General features: G+C 59.6%; 1 protein-coding gene across 1 annotated transcript; it reads right to left on the bottom strand.

Moving 5' to 3' along the window:
- Positions 1–6396: 6396 nt before the first annotated feature.
- CRYGN (crystallin gamma N) lies at positions 6397–13093 on the bottom strand. Its single transcript, XM_004765983.3, has 4 exons — positions 12878–13093; positions 10764–11012; positions 8921–9066; positions 6397–6627 (listed from the first exon to the last, which is right to left on the bottom strand). The coding sequence occupies exons 1-4, from the start codon at positions 12896–12898 to the stop codon at positions 6492–6494; spliced, it is 552 nt and encodes a 183-aa protein (XP_004766040.1). The 5' UTR covers positions 12899–13093; the 3' UTR covers positions 6397–6491.
- Between the last annotated feature and the right edge of the window lie 500 nt (positions 13094–13593).

Below are 13593 nucleotides of genomic sequence, written 5' to 3'. Positions count from 1 at the left end.
GACTGTTAGCTAGTCTACATTGTCTGTCACATCTCCTTAGGTCTTTGCTGACTCGTGTTTTTCAAACTAGAGAAATATGACCCATTGGGGTCATATGGGTCTCTGACCAGCACTGTTTTAAAAGAAAATATTGACATTCAGCTCCACACAGCCATTTCAGTTGTATATAATGACCCACATACAGGTTTCATCGGAAAGAGACGGGAAGGTCACTGTGGTGGGGCCAGAGGCAGGAGTCAGGAGCGTGCTCTGGGATCACACAGTTGGGGGCACTTCTCATCCTTTGCGACCATGATGCAACTTTGGGAAGTTATGATAGTTTTTAAAATCTATTTCTTCAACTATAAAAGAGCGAGAATAACATACCCAGCTCATCACATGTACACATGGTTTAGCACAGTGTTTGGGGCATAGTAATTGCTCAATAATATTTAGTAGTTGCTCAACAAATAAATAAATAGTAATTGCTCAATAAATATTAGCTGCGTTGTGCGATTCGCGGATACTGACAATGAAGGATGGCTGGGTCCCGCTTTAACGGCCCAACTAGATTCACTGAGAATGAGCCAAACGTCCCTCTGTAAACAAGTGATGCGAAAACATTCGCCCCCACAGAAAGTTTACTTTGGCTTGATCCCATCAGCCCAGCCCTATGGGGCATTATTAGCCGAAGTCCTAGGGAACTTGTTTTCTTTGCAAGGGGGATGTGTGGAGGATGCTGCTTGTGGGTTGCAGCAAAGGTCCTGAGGACCCATGGAAGAAATTTCCCCTTGGCCCAAGTCCCAGGAACGGCTGGGCTCCTCCTGGGAAAGTGGTTTCTTTTTATCTTTTGGACCCTGCATCATGGCACCGACACTGTTCCCTGCTTGCTTGGGGCCCAGTTGGGAGGCCTGCCCTAGCAAAGAATCAGGACCATGTACCCCACGTCACATTGTGGATGCTAACGTTATCCTGGCCTCACATTTTTTTCTTCTACCTTTTTCAAAATCCCAAAGATGTCTTCACAGACTTTTTCTGTCTTATTTTTTGAAGAGGTCGGATACCCCCTGGCTTTGGTGTGCAGCCCCCTCATGTGTAAAGAGGCATTTGCATGCTCGCTCGGTTTGGGGAGGAGGGCTGCTCTCTCTGGAGGTGCCCCTCACGGTGACCAGCCTCGGGAAAGGATTTCGCCCAGCAGCCCCTTTTGCTGGGGGGGCGGGGGTGCCTCTTCCTGCTGCCCTTTCTGTCCATGAGGTTCAGGAATCTCCAGGGTCCTGGGCGGACTGGGCCCAGCTGTGACCCCCATGCTCCCCATGTCTGGAACCCAGGGCAGCCTCCCAAATCTTCTATGGGAAATGGACACTGGAGACAACTTTCTCAGCCCCAAGTGGTTGGGCTCCCTGCTCTGAATGTTGGGGGCCCGACCAGATGGGTGGATGTGGGTGTGTTTTCCTGCCGAGTGAACTCTGATCCCCAAAGAGAGCAGTCCTACACAAAGGCCAAACCCAATCTGGTTGAAATGGGACCCTCTTTCCCAGTTGATGGCTCAGTGTTCCGGGTCCCTGCCCTCTGCTCCACCCAGAGTGGCCAGGTGGTCCTGGGGGATGCTGGGGCTCACATGGACGGAGGCCAGGGTGCTCAGCCCTGACAGCTCAGCCTGCTCCCCCCTCCCACCCTGAGCAAGGGGCTGGTCTCAGTTTCTAGGGACCCCGGCCCCCCATGGAGCCGCTGCCAAGGACTCTTGGGGCATTTTCAATCACTGATTCCAAAGAGGGGCTTAGCCTCAGGCAGCAGGGGAGCCAAGAGCCTGTTTACAGAAATGCTCACTTTCCATGTCCAGGGTTCACAGACTGCAGTGCAAGTCCCTCCCTCCTGTGTCGGAAGGAATGTCGCCTCGTGCACTTTCCAGTCCCTCAGCATTCGGGAGCCAAAGGTGATGGAGAACAAGAGGACAACTCTCCAGGTGGGGGCGGTGGGGGCAGGGAGCACCCCAGGGTGCTCTAGAATCCGGGGAGGGTCCTTCCTATCCAAACCACCACCCCAGGGACGAGGAGCTAGACCTTTGTGTTTGTTGTGGCAAAACATAGAGAACCCAAGACTTCCCGTCCAAACCTCTTCTCCGTGTTCGGTTCCGAGGCTCGGAGCGCGTCCGTGTTCGGTTCCGAGGCTCGGAGCGCGTCCGTGTTCGGTTCCGAGGCTCGGAGCGCGTCCGTGTTCGGTTCCGAGGCTCGGAGCGCGTCCGTGTTCGGTTCCGAGGCTCGGAGCGCGTCCGTGTTCGGTTCCGAGGCTCGGAGCGCGTCCGTGTTCGGTTCCGAGGCTCGGAGCGCGTTCACGGGGCCATCCTCCCCGAACATTCCCATCTTCCCAAACTGGAGCTCCGGACCGAGTTTGGAAAAGTCTCTCATTCCGCAGGTTTTCATGGAAACCCCATAGGGTTTCTTGGGGGGGGGATCCAACGTATGTATGTTGTTGGAGCAAGGACAGAGACGGGAGGCCTTCAGCAGAGACCGTGTCCCTCCGGTGAGTCCCCAAGGATGCAGGGGACAGCCGGGCCACCTGCAGGGGGTGGGGGAATGGGGCCCAGAGAACACCCCTGGGCAGGTCCCTGCAGGCTGGGAACATCTGCATCTTCAAAGGGAAAGCTTTTCTCCTGTGGTCTGACTGGGCCTGTCCCGTGGGGGGCGGGGGCGGGCCCGGGCTGCGGGGCGGAGGGCTGGCTCGGAGAAAGTCCCTGGCCCCCAAACCGCAGCGTGGGGACAGAGGTATGTGAGGCATGTGTGACTCTCCTCAGAAGGCAGCGGGCCTCCATCTACCAGCCCCCTGGACCGACTTCAGACAAATTACAGGCCTGCCCACAAGCACTTTGGTGGGAATCTTGTTTTTCCTCTTTCCTACAGAAAGCAGATTTGCTGACAGATTAGGGAGCAGGGGCCTGGGGTGAGGGGAGGTCACCCAGGAGCACAAGCCCTTGGGGTGAAGCGTTAAATCACCCGTTAATGAGGCGCCGATATTCCTCAGTGTTGGGGAGAGGGGACAAGCTCAGGAAACCTCTGGAAGGCCTGGAAGGGCTGCTAGGCCTGCCTCTCCCCCACCCCAGGCTTCTGGAGGACTGGACCCGTGGGAGGGCTTCCTCAATCAGTTCTCACGTAATCCCTGGGAAAGGGGTGCTGTGGCCATCCCCATCGCACAGCAGGGGAAACTGAGGCATGGGGCAGTCACCTGTCTGGGGTCACATCATAGGGAGTACCGGCTCTTGGGGTTCCCCCACGATGGAGCTCCTTCTCCCTGCGTCCCAGTGTACTGGGTGACCTTGCACACGAGGCTTACTTCCAAGGACCCGTATTCATACAGCGCCTTCTCATGGCTTACTTGCTTGGTTTTTACAACTGTATACAGTTGGAACAACCGATAGGTTTGCACTCACTTCACAGGGCAGGACACCAAGGCCTGAGGCTGCTTGGTTTGCGTTATGGGCTCAAATGCGTGCCCCCCAGATTCCTAGGTCCTGACTGTCAGAACCTCAGAAGGTGTAATTAAGTTAAAATGAGGTAGTTCAGGTGCACCGAATCCAAAATGTCTAGTGTCCCCGTGCACAGCAGCACGCAGAGGGAGGGCCCTGTGAAGACACGCGGGGAAGATGGCCAAGGAGACAGGCCTCCGGAGAAATCCTCCCCATGGCCCCTTGACCATGGACTTCCAGCCTCTGGACGGTGAGGAGCCCGCAGCGGTGGTGTTCGCGAGGGCAGCCGGAGCCGCTGGGCCGCTTCTCTCCCAGTTCACGCCGCGGGGGCAGAGGGCCGGTCCTGCTTCACCCCACATGCCCCGCTCCAGGGTGAGGATGCCCGCTTCCCCTCCTCCCCGTCACAGGGAGTGTGGATGAGGGCAGGGGACTGTGCTTGGAGCATGTGATTGCCACTGGGTGGGGTGACGCTTACTTTAAGGATGGTAAACCCGGCCTCAACCCGCAAACCTGTGGAGCAGGGTAGCAGGCTGGCTGGGGACAGGGAGGTCAGCCAGCTCTGGATTTGAATCCTGTCTGTGACCTCGGGAAGGTTGCTTAGACTGTCCCCCTGCTCGCAGAGGTGATGACAGGACTATTATCATCCTGGGATCAGTGTTCGTAATGAGGAACCTTGCACCTTGCAGAGCACGACGAACGCTCACTGGCCATCATCGCCATCAGCAGGTAGAGGGGTGTGGGACCCTAGAAGCCTGGGGCCAGCTGGAACCCTAGACCCTCCTGTCCCAGACCTGGGGGCAGGTTTGAGGGACTGGCTGATCAGGGATGGGGTCCTAGCCGTGGGCAGGGCCCATAAGAGCAAAGACCAGTGTGGCGGACTTCACACAGAAAAGTTCTACCTCCCAGAACAAACTGGCGGAGAAATGAAAACAACTAGAGCATCATTTCCTACAAAGGCTCCTCCCGGCTCAGACCTGGTGACTGTGTGTTTAAATGTTCATTCGTTCGGGGCTTGAACAGGGGAACTGGTTTGCTGTCGGTTTGCGGTGGTTTCTTCAAGTTCATGATCTGAGCCTTTTCAGGAGGGAGGGTGTGCATGGAGGGTCTGCACGTGGTCTACCTCGGTCCCACAGTGCCCGGGACTCGGGCTCCACTCCGGGCTGCAGGAGGTGGACTGGGGCATGCGGGGTGCAGAGCGCACTCTCCGTAGACCCCAGTACAAATGGCAGGATGACGGCCTCCGCCCCATCCTGGGCAGGTGCGCGGTTGCCCACAGTATAAACTCTGCTCAGACCCCACAGCAGACTCGTGGGGTCCCTACGCCTTTGCCACCAGATCTTGGCAGGTGTTACCCAGGGTGAACAGCGGGAGCTCTCGATCACTCACCTTCTCCACTGGGTCTCAGCGGGGGACCTGGGGCTCGGGGCGGGGCATGGCAAAGGGAGCAACTCCACCCTCACAGTCCACCTGGACTGTGGGGTTCAAGTTCTCTTCCACAGGAATCCTGAGGAAGTGGCCAGCCTGAAGGGGCCCTTCCTGGTGGGGACCCCTTTCCTCTACTGGGAAAAGGACGCAAGATGTGTGGTAAGGAGGGGATGGGAGCCTGCGTGGCCGGTCAAGAGGCAAACTGGGGGTGGGCAGGGGACCCCAGGATCACAGAGTGTGGGGGGTTTGGAAAGCAGGACCGGGGGCTTGAGCCAATGGTCAGAATTCTTGGGAACAATTCATACTGCTGCGGTCCCCGATCCCTCCTCCAGTCAGGGGCCTCGGTCCAGGTGCCGTGGGGAATAGACAGGCGTCTTTGGGACCCATCTCCATAAAAGTGTCCACGAGCCCAGTGGCCCTGAGTCCCCAGAAGCCCAGGCCACAGGAGAGGACCCATGTGGAAGGAGCATCTCCATCTCCATTTGAACAGCCAGAGTCAGTCCAGGCTGCACACCATTCTGGTGTGCAGGTGGGGCGGCGGGGGTGGGGGCTGCAGGAAGGGGGAAGGAGTTACCCGTCCCACTTCTAGGGTCCAGCAGGTTCCCATCCTCTCATGGGGGAGGGGAGACCGGACACTGAAGTGTGGGTGGGGAAGTGTCTTGAGTAAGGACCCTCTTGTTCCTGGAAACCCCCCTACCTTCCAGGACAGGCTCCTCCCTGACCCCCTCTCCGGGGCAGTGCTCCCTTCCATTGAACTCACCCCCCAACAGGATGGACCCGGTGTCCTGGAGAGGGCCCAGGCCACAAAGTGTTTCCATGGATTCACCCAGAGGGAAGAAAGGAGCCCAGCCCCTGGGTCTGCCCAGCCCCGGGAGCAGGCTGGGGACTGGAGTGATGCTCCACATTCCGGCTCCTTCCACGTCTCCTCCTCCATTCCGATCCGAGTCCACGTGTTCGAGCTTCTTCCAAGCCCCCGGTACAGGACGCAAAGGGCAATGTGTCTCTCAGGTCTGGCCCATCCTTCCAGAGGGGCCTTCCCAGGAAACCCCTAAGCCAAGATCAGCCAGAGAGGCAGACTCGTGAACCCTGGGTCAGGCTCTTGGCTGCGGAGAAGACCACATGGCCTGGCAGCCCCGAGTTGCTGAGTCAGGGAGAGGCAGAGCCAGGAGGGAGTGGCGGGCCCTTCCCCCACCCCCCCCATTTCTCTCCCCTTCACCCTGGCTGGTCCAGGCTCCGGGCCAGAGGACCCCCTGAAGCTTGCTTGGGGACCACAGGCTCCCCCTTCCCCATTCAGAGCATGGGCTTTTCACAGTGAAAGGGAAGTGTTCGACTCCATAACGTTTAGATGCCTTCCAGCTCTCACGTTCCCCAGGGGGTGCCTCACAGCGCCCCCCTCCCCGCTGCTGTCCTTCTGGGCTCCCTAGGCCCCCCACGCTGTGTTGTGGTCGCCTCCTGCCCAGGGCCTGGGGGGGGGGGCCATCGGCTGCCCGGCGGCAGGGAGGGGCGGGAAATCACTCAGGCCAGCTCAGCTCTGGTTTCTCTGATTTTTATTCCCTAGGGTCTGAGCCCCAGGGGGGCTGGAAGGGGCTGCGCCCAGGCACGCCCGGGGCCTGCGGGCTGGAAGTAGTTAGAAGTAGTTGACCACTCTGCGGAGGGACTGGATGCGGGCGTTGTGGGCCTCCCAGTCGGAGCAGCTGCGGAAGTCCCCCCGCTCCACTAGGTACATGCGGCCCCGGTAGTTGGGCTCCTCGTACAGGACCCACCTGGTGTCAGAGGGAGGCCGCTGACCGCTGACCGCGGGCCGGCTGAGCGCAGGATCCCTCCCTTCCTGGCCCGGAGAGGAGACCTGCCCGCCCCCAGGGTCTGGCGCCAGAGAGGCGCAGAGGGGGGCAGGGAGCGGATCACAGCTGCCCCCCCCCCACAGGGACTCCCAGCCCACTTGTCACACCCAGCTGCCCCCCCCCCCACAGGGACTCCCAGCCCACTTGTCACACCCGCCTTTCCTCAGCCAGGCCTCTCCTCCTCACTTCTGAGGCTCCCTTTCTGTTTCTCCACCGTGGGAAGCGAAGCGGGGCTACAGGCCTCGGATCTGGCTGCTGGGGTCCCTCGGGGCCCAGGCCGTGGGGTGCTCTGACTTAGCAGCTAACCCCTACCGTGGCCCTGAGAGTTCTTCCCCTCCCACCCCAAAGCTCTCTGCGGTTGATGGAACTTTCTCTCCACTGAGACACGCTCAGAAATTACAGCGCATCCGGCCCGAGGCCACACAGCCCCCTGAGTGAGTGAGTGAGTGAGTGAGTGAGTGAGTGGTCTGCTTGGGACAGCTTGCCCAGCAATCCCCTCTGCTGTCACCCCCTCTCCTGTCACCGTGGGGCCGTCTTCTCCATCCGGACTCCACCTCCGGTGCCTGGTGCGTCTACACGAGGGTCAGGAGTCAGGGAGGGCAGGAGAGGCCCGGGTGTGTGAGCTCCAGGGTCCTTCAGGGCCGACCTGGTTTCTCCTGGCCTCCCACACCCCCTGGCCTTCCTGTGCCCTGACCTCCACTGGACCCCAACTGCCCCCTCCCGTGCCCCCAATCTCCCCACACGCACGGGCTGGGCCTCCTCAATAAGCTTCTCCTCCTGGCCTTCCTTCTGTGACTTTGGGGCAGGAATGAGCAGGGAGAGGAAGGGAGCCGTGGGGTGGGGGTGGGGGGAGGAGGGGGCAAAGCCCACCCACGGCGCAGGGACTGTGCCCTTAGCCGGCAGGAAGTACCCTCTGGGACCCTCTGGGACCCTCTGTGTGTGGGGACAGGTCAATCCTGGGCTGACTCCGGAACCGAGCAGAGGGAACTCCTGAGTCTGCGAGGCAGTAGGGCCACCGCCCGGAGGGCCCCATCACACCCTAGGAAGGCCCTGGAGGAGGTCACATCCAGACCTCCTGGCAGTTCCTCCTTGCCAAAGGCTTACTCTTTTCTCTCTCTCTCTCTCTCTAACTAATTAAAGTCACGGGAGGCAAAGGCGGAGAAGAGCAGAGCCTGGGTCCGAACGAAGGGCTGGGCACATGCAGCCGGTGAGGCTCCATCTCCTCTTGGGCAAATCGAGGCCTGTAGGAGACCCCGTGCCCCTGCGGTTGTAACTCTTAGCTCCTGCCTTCCCACTGTTTTTTCTCAAGAGGCCCCGAGGGTTCCCCGGTGGGGGCAGGGTTTCAGCGACGGTCTCAGGATGCAAAGGTGGATTTTGGCCTCCTGAGACACAAGCTGGCCGGCAGTTTTCCAGGCAAATGGTGGTTCTGGAATTCGACCCCCCAGATCCCCAACTACTGTCAACTTAGGGCAAACGGGGTTTCCGAGAGGCGGAGAAAGGCAGACGTGACGGAATGAATCCTGATGGAACCAGGCTGCCCCAGGGACAGGGGGTCCGGTTCTTCCTCGGGCTCAGCCACTCTCTTCATTTAGCCCCTCCCGTGACCACCCTCTTGAACCTGTTGTGGCCTTCCCTGACCCTAACCTCAGACACACAGGATCCCTAAGCTGCCAAGACGGGGGCCGTGATCCTGGGGGCCGAGCGGGGCTCTTCCGCAGACGGGATGGGGCTGAGGTCTCGGGGCCTCTCTGCTCTAGACCAGGGGCACCAACCTGAAGCCAAATGCCTGGCTGTAGTCCCAGCCGCACCACTCACAAGCGGGGCAAGGTCACCCTCTAGCCTCAGCTCGGGGCCCGGCATGGCTGAGCACGGTGGGTACACAGGCCGCCCACACCCAGCTGATGGAAGGAAGCAAGCGAGCAGGGGCCAACAGAAGCCAGGCTAGCCCGGGGTTTTGATGACCTTCCTGCAGGAGGGCAGACAAGATGACCTTCCTCTATGCCTGGGCCAAGCCTCCCCCACCTCCTGGCCACAGTCTGTCCACCAGGAGTGAGTGCCACCATGATGTCCATCTCCCTGGGAGGCCTGCGGGGTGGGGCTCTGCCCTCTGTGCTCGCCTGGGGTAGAGGAGGCAGCTGAGGGAGGGAATGGGCCTGGGGGGTGGGGGGCGCTGCCCACACTCGGCTTGTGCAGGGCCCCGCCAGCCTGTACTCACGCTCCGTCCCCGTACACCTTGATGGCGTTGACGCAGTTCTTGGACCAGCCCTGGCTCTGCAGGAAGGGGCAGTCTTCCTGGAACTCCAGGCACTGGCCGGTGAAGTTGCAGCCTTCGAAGATTTCCAGGCGGAAGTTCTCCCCATGCTGTGGGCCCCGCGGGAGCGGAGGGAGGAAAGAAGGCAAAAGGCACTGAGTCTCCCTCCCTACGCGGACACCCACGCGGCCAGGGACCCAAGAAGCCCTGGGCCGGGGCGGGCAGTGAGAGCCCGCCACCCCGGCACCAGCGTCAACAAGGCACTCCGCTTTTTCTGGTGCGTGGATGAAAAGGGTCTATTACTTTACAAACTTTTCCAAGCCCCTGAACCAGTCCAAGCTCTTCTTAAGTCAACTCAAGAATCCAAGGGTTAGAGAGGGCCAGATGGATGCCTGGGAGATAGTGGCCGTGCTCTGACCAGGACCCAGACCACTGGGTTTCCTTCTGGTGCTGGCACTGGGGAACCCCTGCCCCAGCTGCCCCAACGCATTCCTCTGCCCTTCATTTCCACCCTGGGGCTGCAGGCCAGGGGCAAGCCTTTATTTTTTTATTTTTTTATTTTAAGATTTTATTTATTTATTTGACAGAGAGAGATCACAAGTAGGCAGAGAGGCAGGCAGAGAGAGAGGAGGAAGCAGTCTCCCCGCTGAGCAGAGAGCCCGATGCGGGGCTCAATCCCAGGACCCTGGGATCACGACCTGAGCCGAAGGCAGATGCTTGAACCCAGTGAGCCACCCAAGCGCCCCCAGGGGCAAGCCTTTAAATGATAATATTTTACAAACTGTAATAGAACCTTTGATTAAAACATGAAGCCAAAAATCTAAAACAAATAACAGAAATCTCATTTGCTGAAATCCCTGCGGGCTCACTGTGATGACGGTATATAGGGCCCTAGAAGATTCTTTGCATTTCCAAAAGTCAGAGGAGGGCCAGCTCCCGACCAGCTCTGGGTGCGGCCGGGGATGGAGCCACATCACAGCTGGCCCCAAGGATAGCTCTTAGAAGAGCATTGGAAAAATACGCAGGATAGTTTTCATAGAAATCGCATTCTGCAAGACCCAGAGCCAGCCCTGTTAATTCCTGTTTCCAAATGTCTACAGCCTGGTGGAAATACTAAGAAAGCATTCTTAACAATTTGAGATGCCAAAGCCCAGCTGGTTTTATAACTCGGTAGAAGAGCAACCCCTCCCCCCACGCCCATGAGGCACCCTCCCGGGGCTTCCTTGGATGTTCACTGGCACCGCCTGGCCCCTACGTCCAGGGAAAAATCTTTCCCCAGACACATGGCTGAGATGCTGAGAGTCTGGTTCGGGAAGCAGCCATCTCCCTGATCATGTGGGCCTCCCAGCGGCTCAGCAGGCACTTCTAACTTGGGAGAATCCAAAAGAATGGGAATGCTGGGTCCTCGAACCTTACCCCCCCACCCCGTAAGGGCAGCTAGACACGAACATTCCTTCACCACGGGTAGGGACACCCCTCACGTCCAAAGTCTCTTGGAAAGTGCTCCAGGATGACCCGCACGAGTAGATAACGGGCCCAGATCAGCCTGGCTTTAGCTAAATTCTCCCCATCTGGTTGTAAATCCAAACTTCTAATATGGTTCCGTTCCATGCCTTCCCACACTCGGGTGTGTGTGTGGGGGGGGAGGCGGGTCTGCATGGGGGCATCTCTCCATCTTCAACATCCAATGGCCTCGTCAGATCTTAAAGTTGGGAAGGCCGCGCTCCCAGAATTTTTTGTCCCACGTCTGAGCAGCACAGACCCTCAGGGGCTCCGGCAGGAAGCCCCTGGCCGGAGACCGACTCACCATCCCGATGGGGCGGCAGGAGCCCATGTGGTCGTTGTGGCCGTTCCAGCGGAGGAAGTCGGGGTAGTCCCCGTGCTCCAGGATGAACTGCTGGCCCCGGAAGTCGGGGTGATCGAAGCAGACCCAGGCACCGCTCTCCACCCGGATGGAGTTCACCCGGTTCATAAAGCCTCGGTCCTGGAAGTTGTCACAGTCCCCGTAGACCTCCAGCTTCCTCCCGGTGAAGTGCTTGCCCTCATAGAGGATGATCTAGAAAGGCCAGGTTAGAGGGCTCGAGGTCAGAGCGTTCTGTCCTTTCAGGCTTGGGAGCAAACACCTGGCGTCCAACACCCTCAACTAAACCCTGATTCCCAGGCTCGCCAACTCCGTTAGCAGGGTGAAGGAATGAAGGGAAGGCGGGTTGAGGTCAGACCCAGGACCTGGCCCTCCCCACGCCGGGAGGGGGGGTCATGGTTGAGCAGATAAATTTCAATGGCTATCTGGGGGTAGGGACTCCCCTTCATCCCTGGGCCCATGTGAAAACAGGCTCTTTTCAAACGCCCACTGCATTTTTTAAAAAAGATTTTTATTTATTTATTTGACAGAGAGACAGAGATCACAAGTAGGCAGAGAGAGGGCAGAGAGAGAGGAGGAAGCAGGCTCCCTGCTGAGCAGAGAGCCCGATGCGGGGCTCGATCCCAGGACCCTGAGATCATGACCTGAGTTGAAGGCAGAGGCTCCATCCACTGAGCCACCCAGGCGCCCCCCCCAACTGTATTTTTTTTAAAAAGATTTATTTATTTGAAAGAGAGAGAGAGAGAGAGAGAGAGAATGCAGGAGCAGGGGGAGGGGCAGAGGGAGAAGCAGGTTCCCACCTGAGCAGGGAGTCTGATGTGGAGGGCTTGAGCCCAGGCTGAGCCGGAGGCAGACACTTCACCGACTGAGGCCCCCAGGCACCACCCCCACTGCATTTTTTCAACTTAGTCTTTGTTCGTTCGTTGTTAAATCATAACATCCAAGGAAGTGTTTTTAGAAGAAAGCATTTCACCCACAACTCCACCATCATAACCAAACACTGAATTTTCAGAAAGGTTCCAGGGACGGGGCCCCTTAGTGGGAAAGTCTGAGCGAGCGCAACAGAGACAAGTGAGGGCGCGGTGCAGGGCTTCATGGCTACCCGGGGGCATTTTCAACGTAACTCATCCTGTTGTTGGCTGGGCTCCTCCCCCCGTGTCAGGCTTGCGTCACAGCTGGAGCATCGCCAGCTCAGTGTTCGGTCCAGTGTCCTACGGCAGTACGGCGCTGACAGGTTCCCCTTGTCCCTAAACTACACAACAGGACCTCCCGGGTCCCGAAGTTCACTTTCTGCCACGGAGTGTGAAATTCAACCACACAATAACTCTTGGGGTTTCTAGAATTCCTCCTAGAAGGGCCCTGGCAAAGTACAAATAACGGTGCCTGGTGGCTGGTAACTGCTGCCATCGCTGGCCAGGTCACCCTCACAGTCCAGGTCACGGTCACCATCTTGGATGACTACCCTTCTACATCCTCACCCTCCCGCCCCCCAGAAGCTCTGAGAGCCAGGACATGACTTCCCAGCTCCCAGGGTCCCTCTGGGTCCCACAGGGAGGGTGCACAGGGGCATGATGGCCTCTTGGGGTTGTTGGTTACTGAAGCCGGACCAAGCCAGTGCAGACTGAGTAATGCTTTCCCCACCGACCCTGAACTTGGCCCCTGGCCACCAAAGGTTGCAACAAATCTGCTAGGAGAGGGAGCAGAGAATGGGGGGCGGAGGTCTGAATTTGCCACCTTCCAGCAGCACTCTTGGGCGATGACCCAGAGAAATTCAGGGGGAACGGGTCGCCCCGGGATTCCAAGATCCCTCAGACCGCCCCGAGCCAGTGCTGGAGGCGGTGGAGACGGGACCGTGCCACCCCCACGCCACAGAGGCCAGGCCGCCCGGGGTGGGCAGGCAGTTTTGCCAGTTCTGCTGGGGTCTGTCAGAGGCACAGGGGCCTCCAGTAACAGTCCGGCCCCTGCCTCCCGAGGCCCCCGGGCAGCGCCAGGCGGCGGGTGTCGGGCCGCGCGCGGGTGGCGTCCGTTACCGTCCGGCCGGCCGGGAGGGCCCCACTCACCTTTCCCGAGCGCTGCGCCATGGTGTGCCCGCCCCAACGGCGGCCAGCCCCTATATAGCCGGCGGCAGCCCTGCTGGCTCAGCGCCGCCCGGGACAAAAGATTTGCTGGCGGGCGCGTTAGTGCTGGTCCGGCGCCCTAAGCCCGCAAGGGGCCGCCCCGCCCCGGCCGCAGCACCGAACCCCCGGCGCCGCGAGCCCTCCCCGGGGTCAGCCGGGTGCCTGCGGGGTCACGGCGGCCCCGCGAGCCCCTCGCCGGCCCCACCACCGCCCCATCTGTCTCTGACCCCCGCCCGCCCGCCGTCCCTGCTGAGTCAGGGGCACACACACGCACACACGTGCGCGCGCACACGCACACGCTGGGCCCCGCTGCCTCCCCTCTGCCTCGGGGGTTCTCCAGCAGTGCCTCCCCCTACCCTCCTTGGGCACCAAGCCATCCCGGACCTCCCGCCCAGTAAGATAAGTTACTGACGTTTTTCTCTGGACCAAGGGTGGACCCCAGCTCCTGGACTGCCCCCTCCCACCCACGGTGCCTGCTGCTCTGCTCTGAGCTCCCAGGCCCACCTGACAATCTGCTCGCCAAAGCACACAGCGGTGGGTGCCCACCCGCCCCTGCATCTCTTATCCCAGGTTGGCCTCCCCTTCCTTTTCCCCTCCTGCGTTCTTGGTCCCTGAGTGCTGTCCCCCACCCCCAATCAGTGCTCGTTCTCTGTCCCTTT

The sequence above is a fragment of the Mustela putorius genome, unplaced genomic scaffold, assembly GCF_011764305.1.
Source record: "Mustela putorius furo isolate JIRA1106 unplaced genomic scaffold, ASM1176430v1.1 tig00000929_pilon_pilon_pilon, whole genome shotgun sequence".
Lineage (NCBI taxonomy): Eukaryota > Metazoa > Chordata > Mammalia > Carnivora > Mustelidae > Mustela > Mustela putorius.
This window is presented reverse-complemented; position numbering and strand designations above follow the sequence as displayed.

What these genes read in the sequence shown, in the direction of transcription:
- CRYGN (XM_004765983.3), bottom strand. Translation starts at nt 12,898, where the DNA reads ATGGCGCAGCGCTCGGGAAAG. An exon ending in CCTGCCGCCCCATCGGGATG is followed by an intron (nt 9,067 to 10,763) that starts GTGAGTCGGTCT and finishes CGGGGCCCACAG; the next exon opens with CATGGGGAGAACTTCCGCCT. An exon ending in AAGGTGTACGGGGACGGAGC is followed by an intron (nt 6,628 to 8,920) that starts GTGAGTACAGGC and finishes CTCTGACACCAG; the next exon opens with GTGGGTCCTGTACGAGGAGC.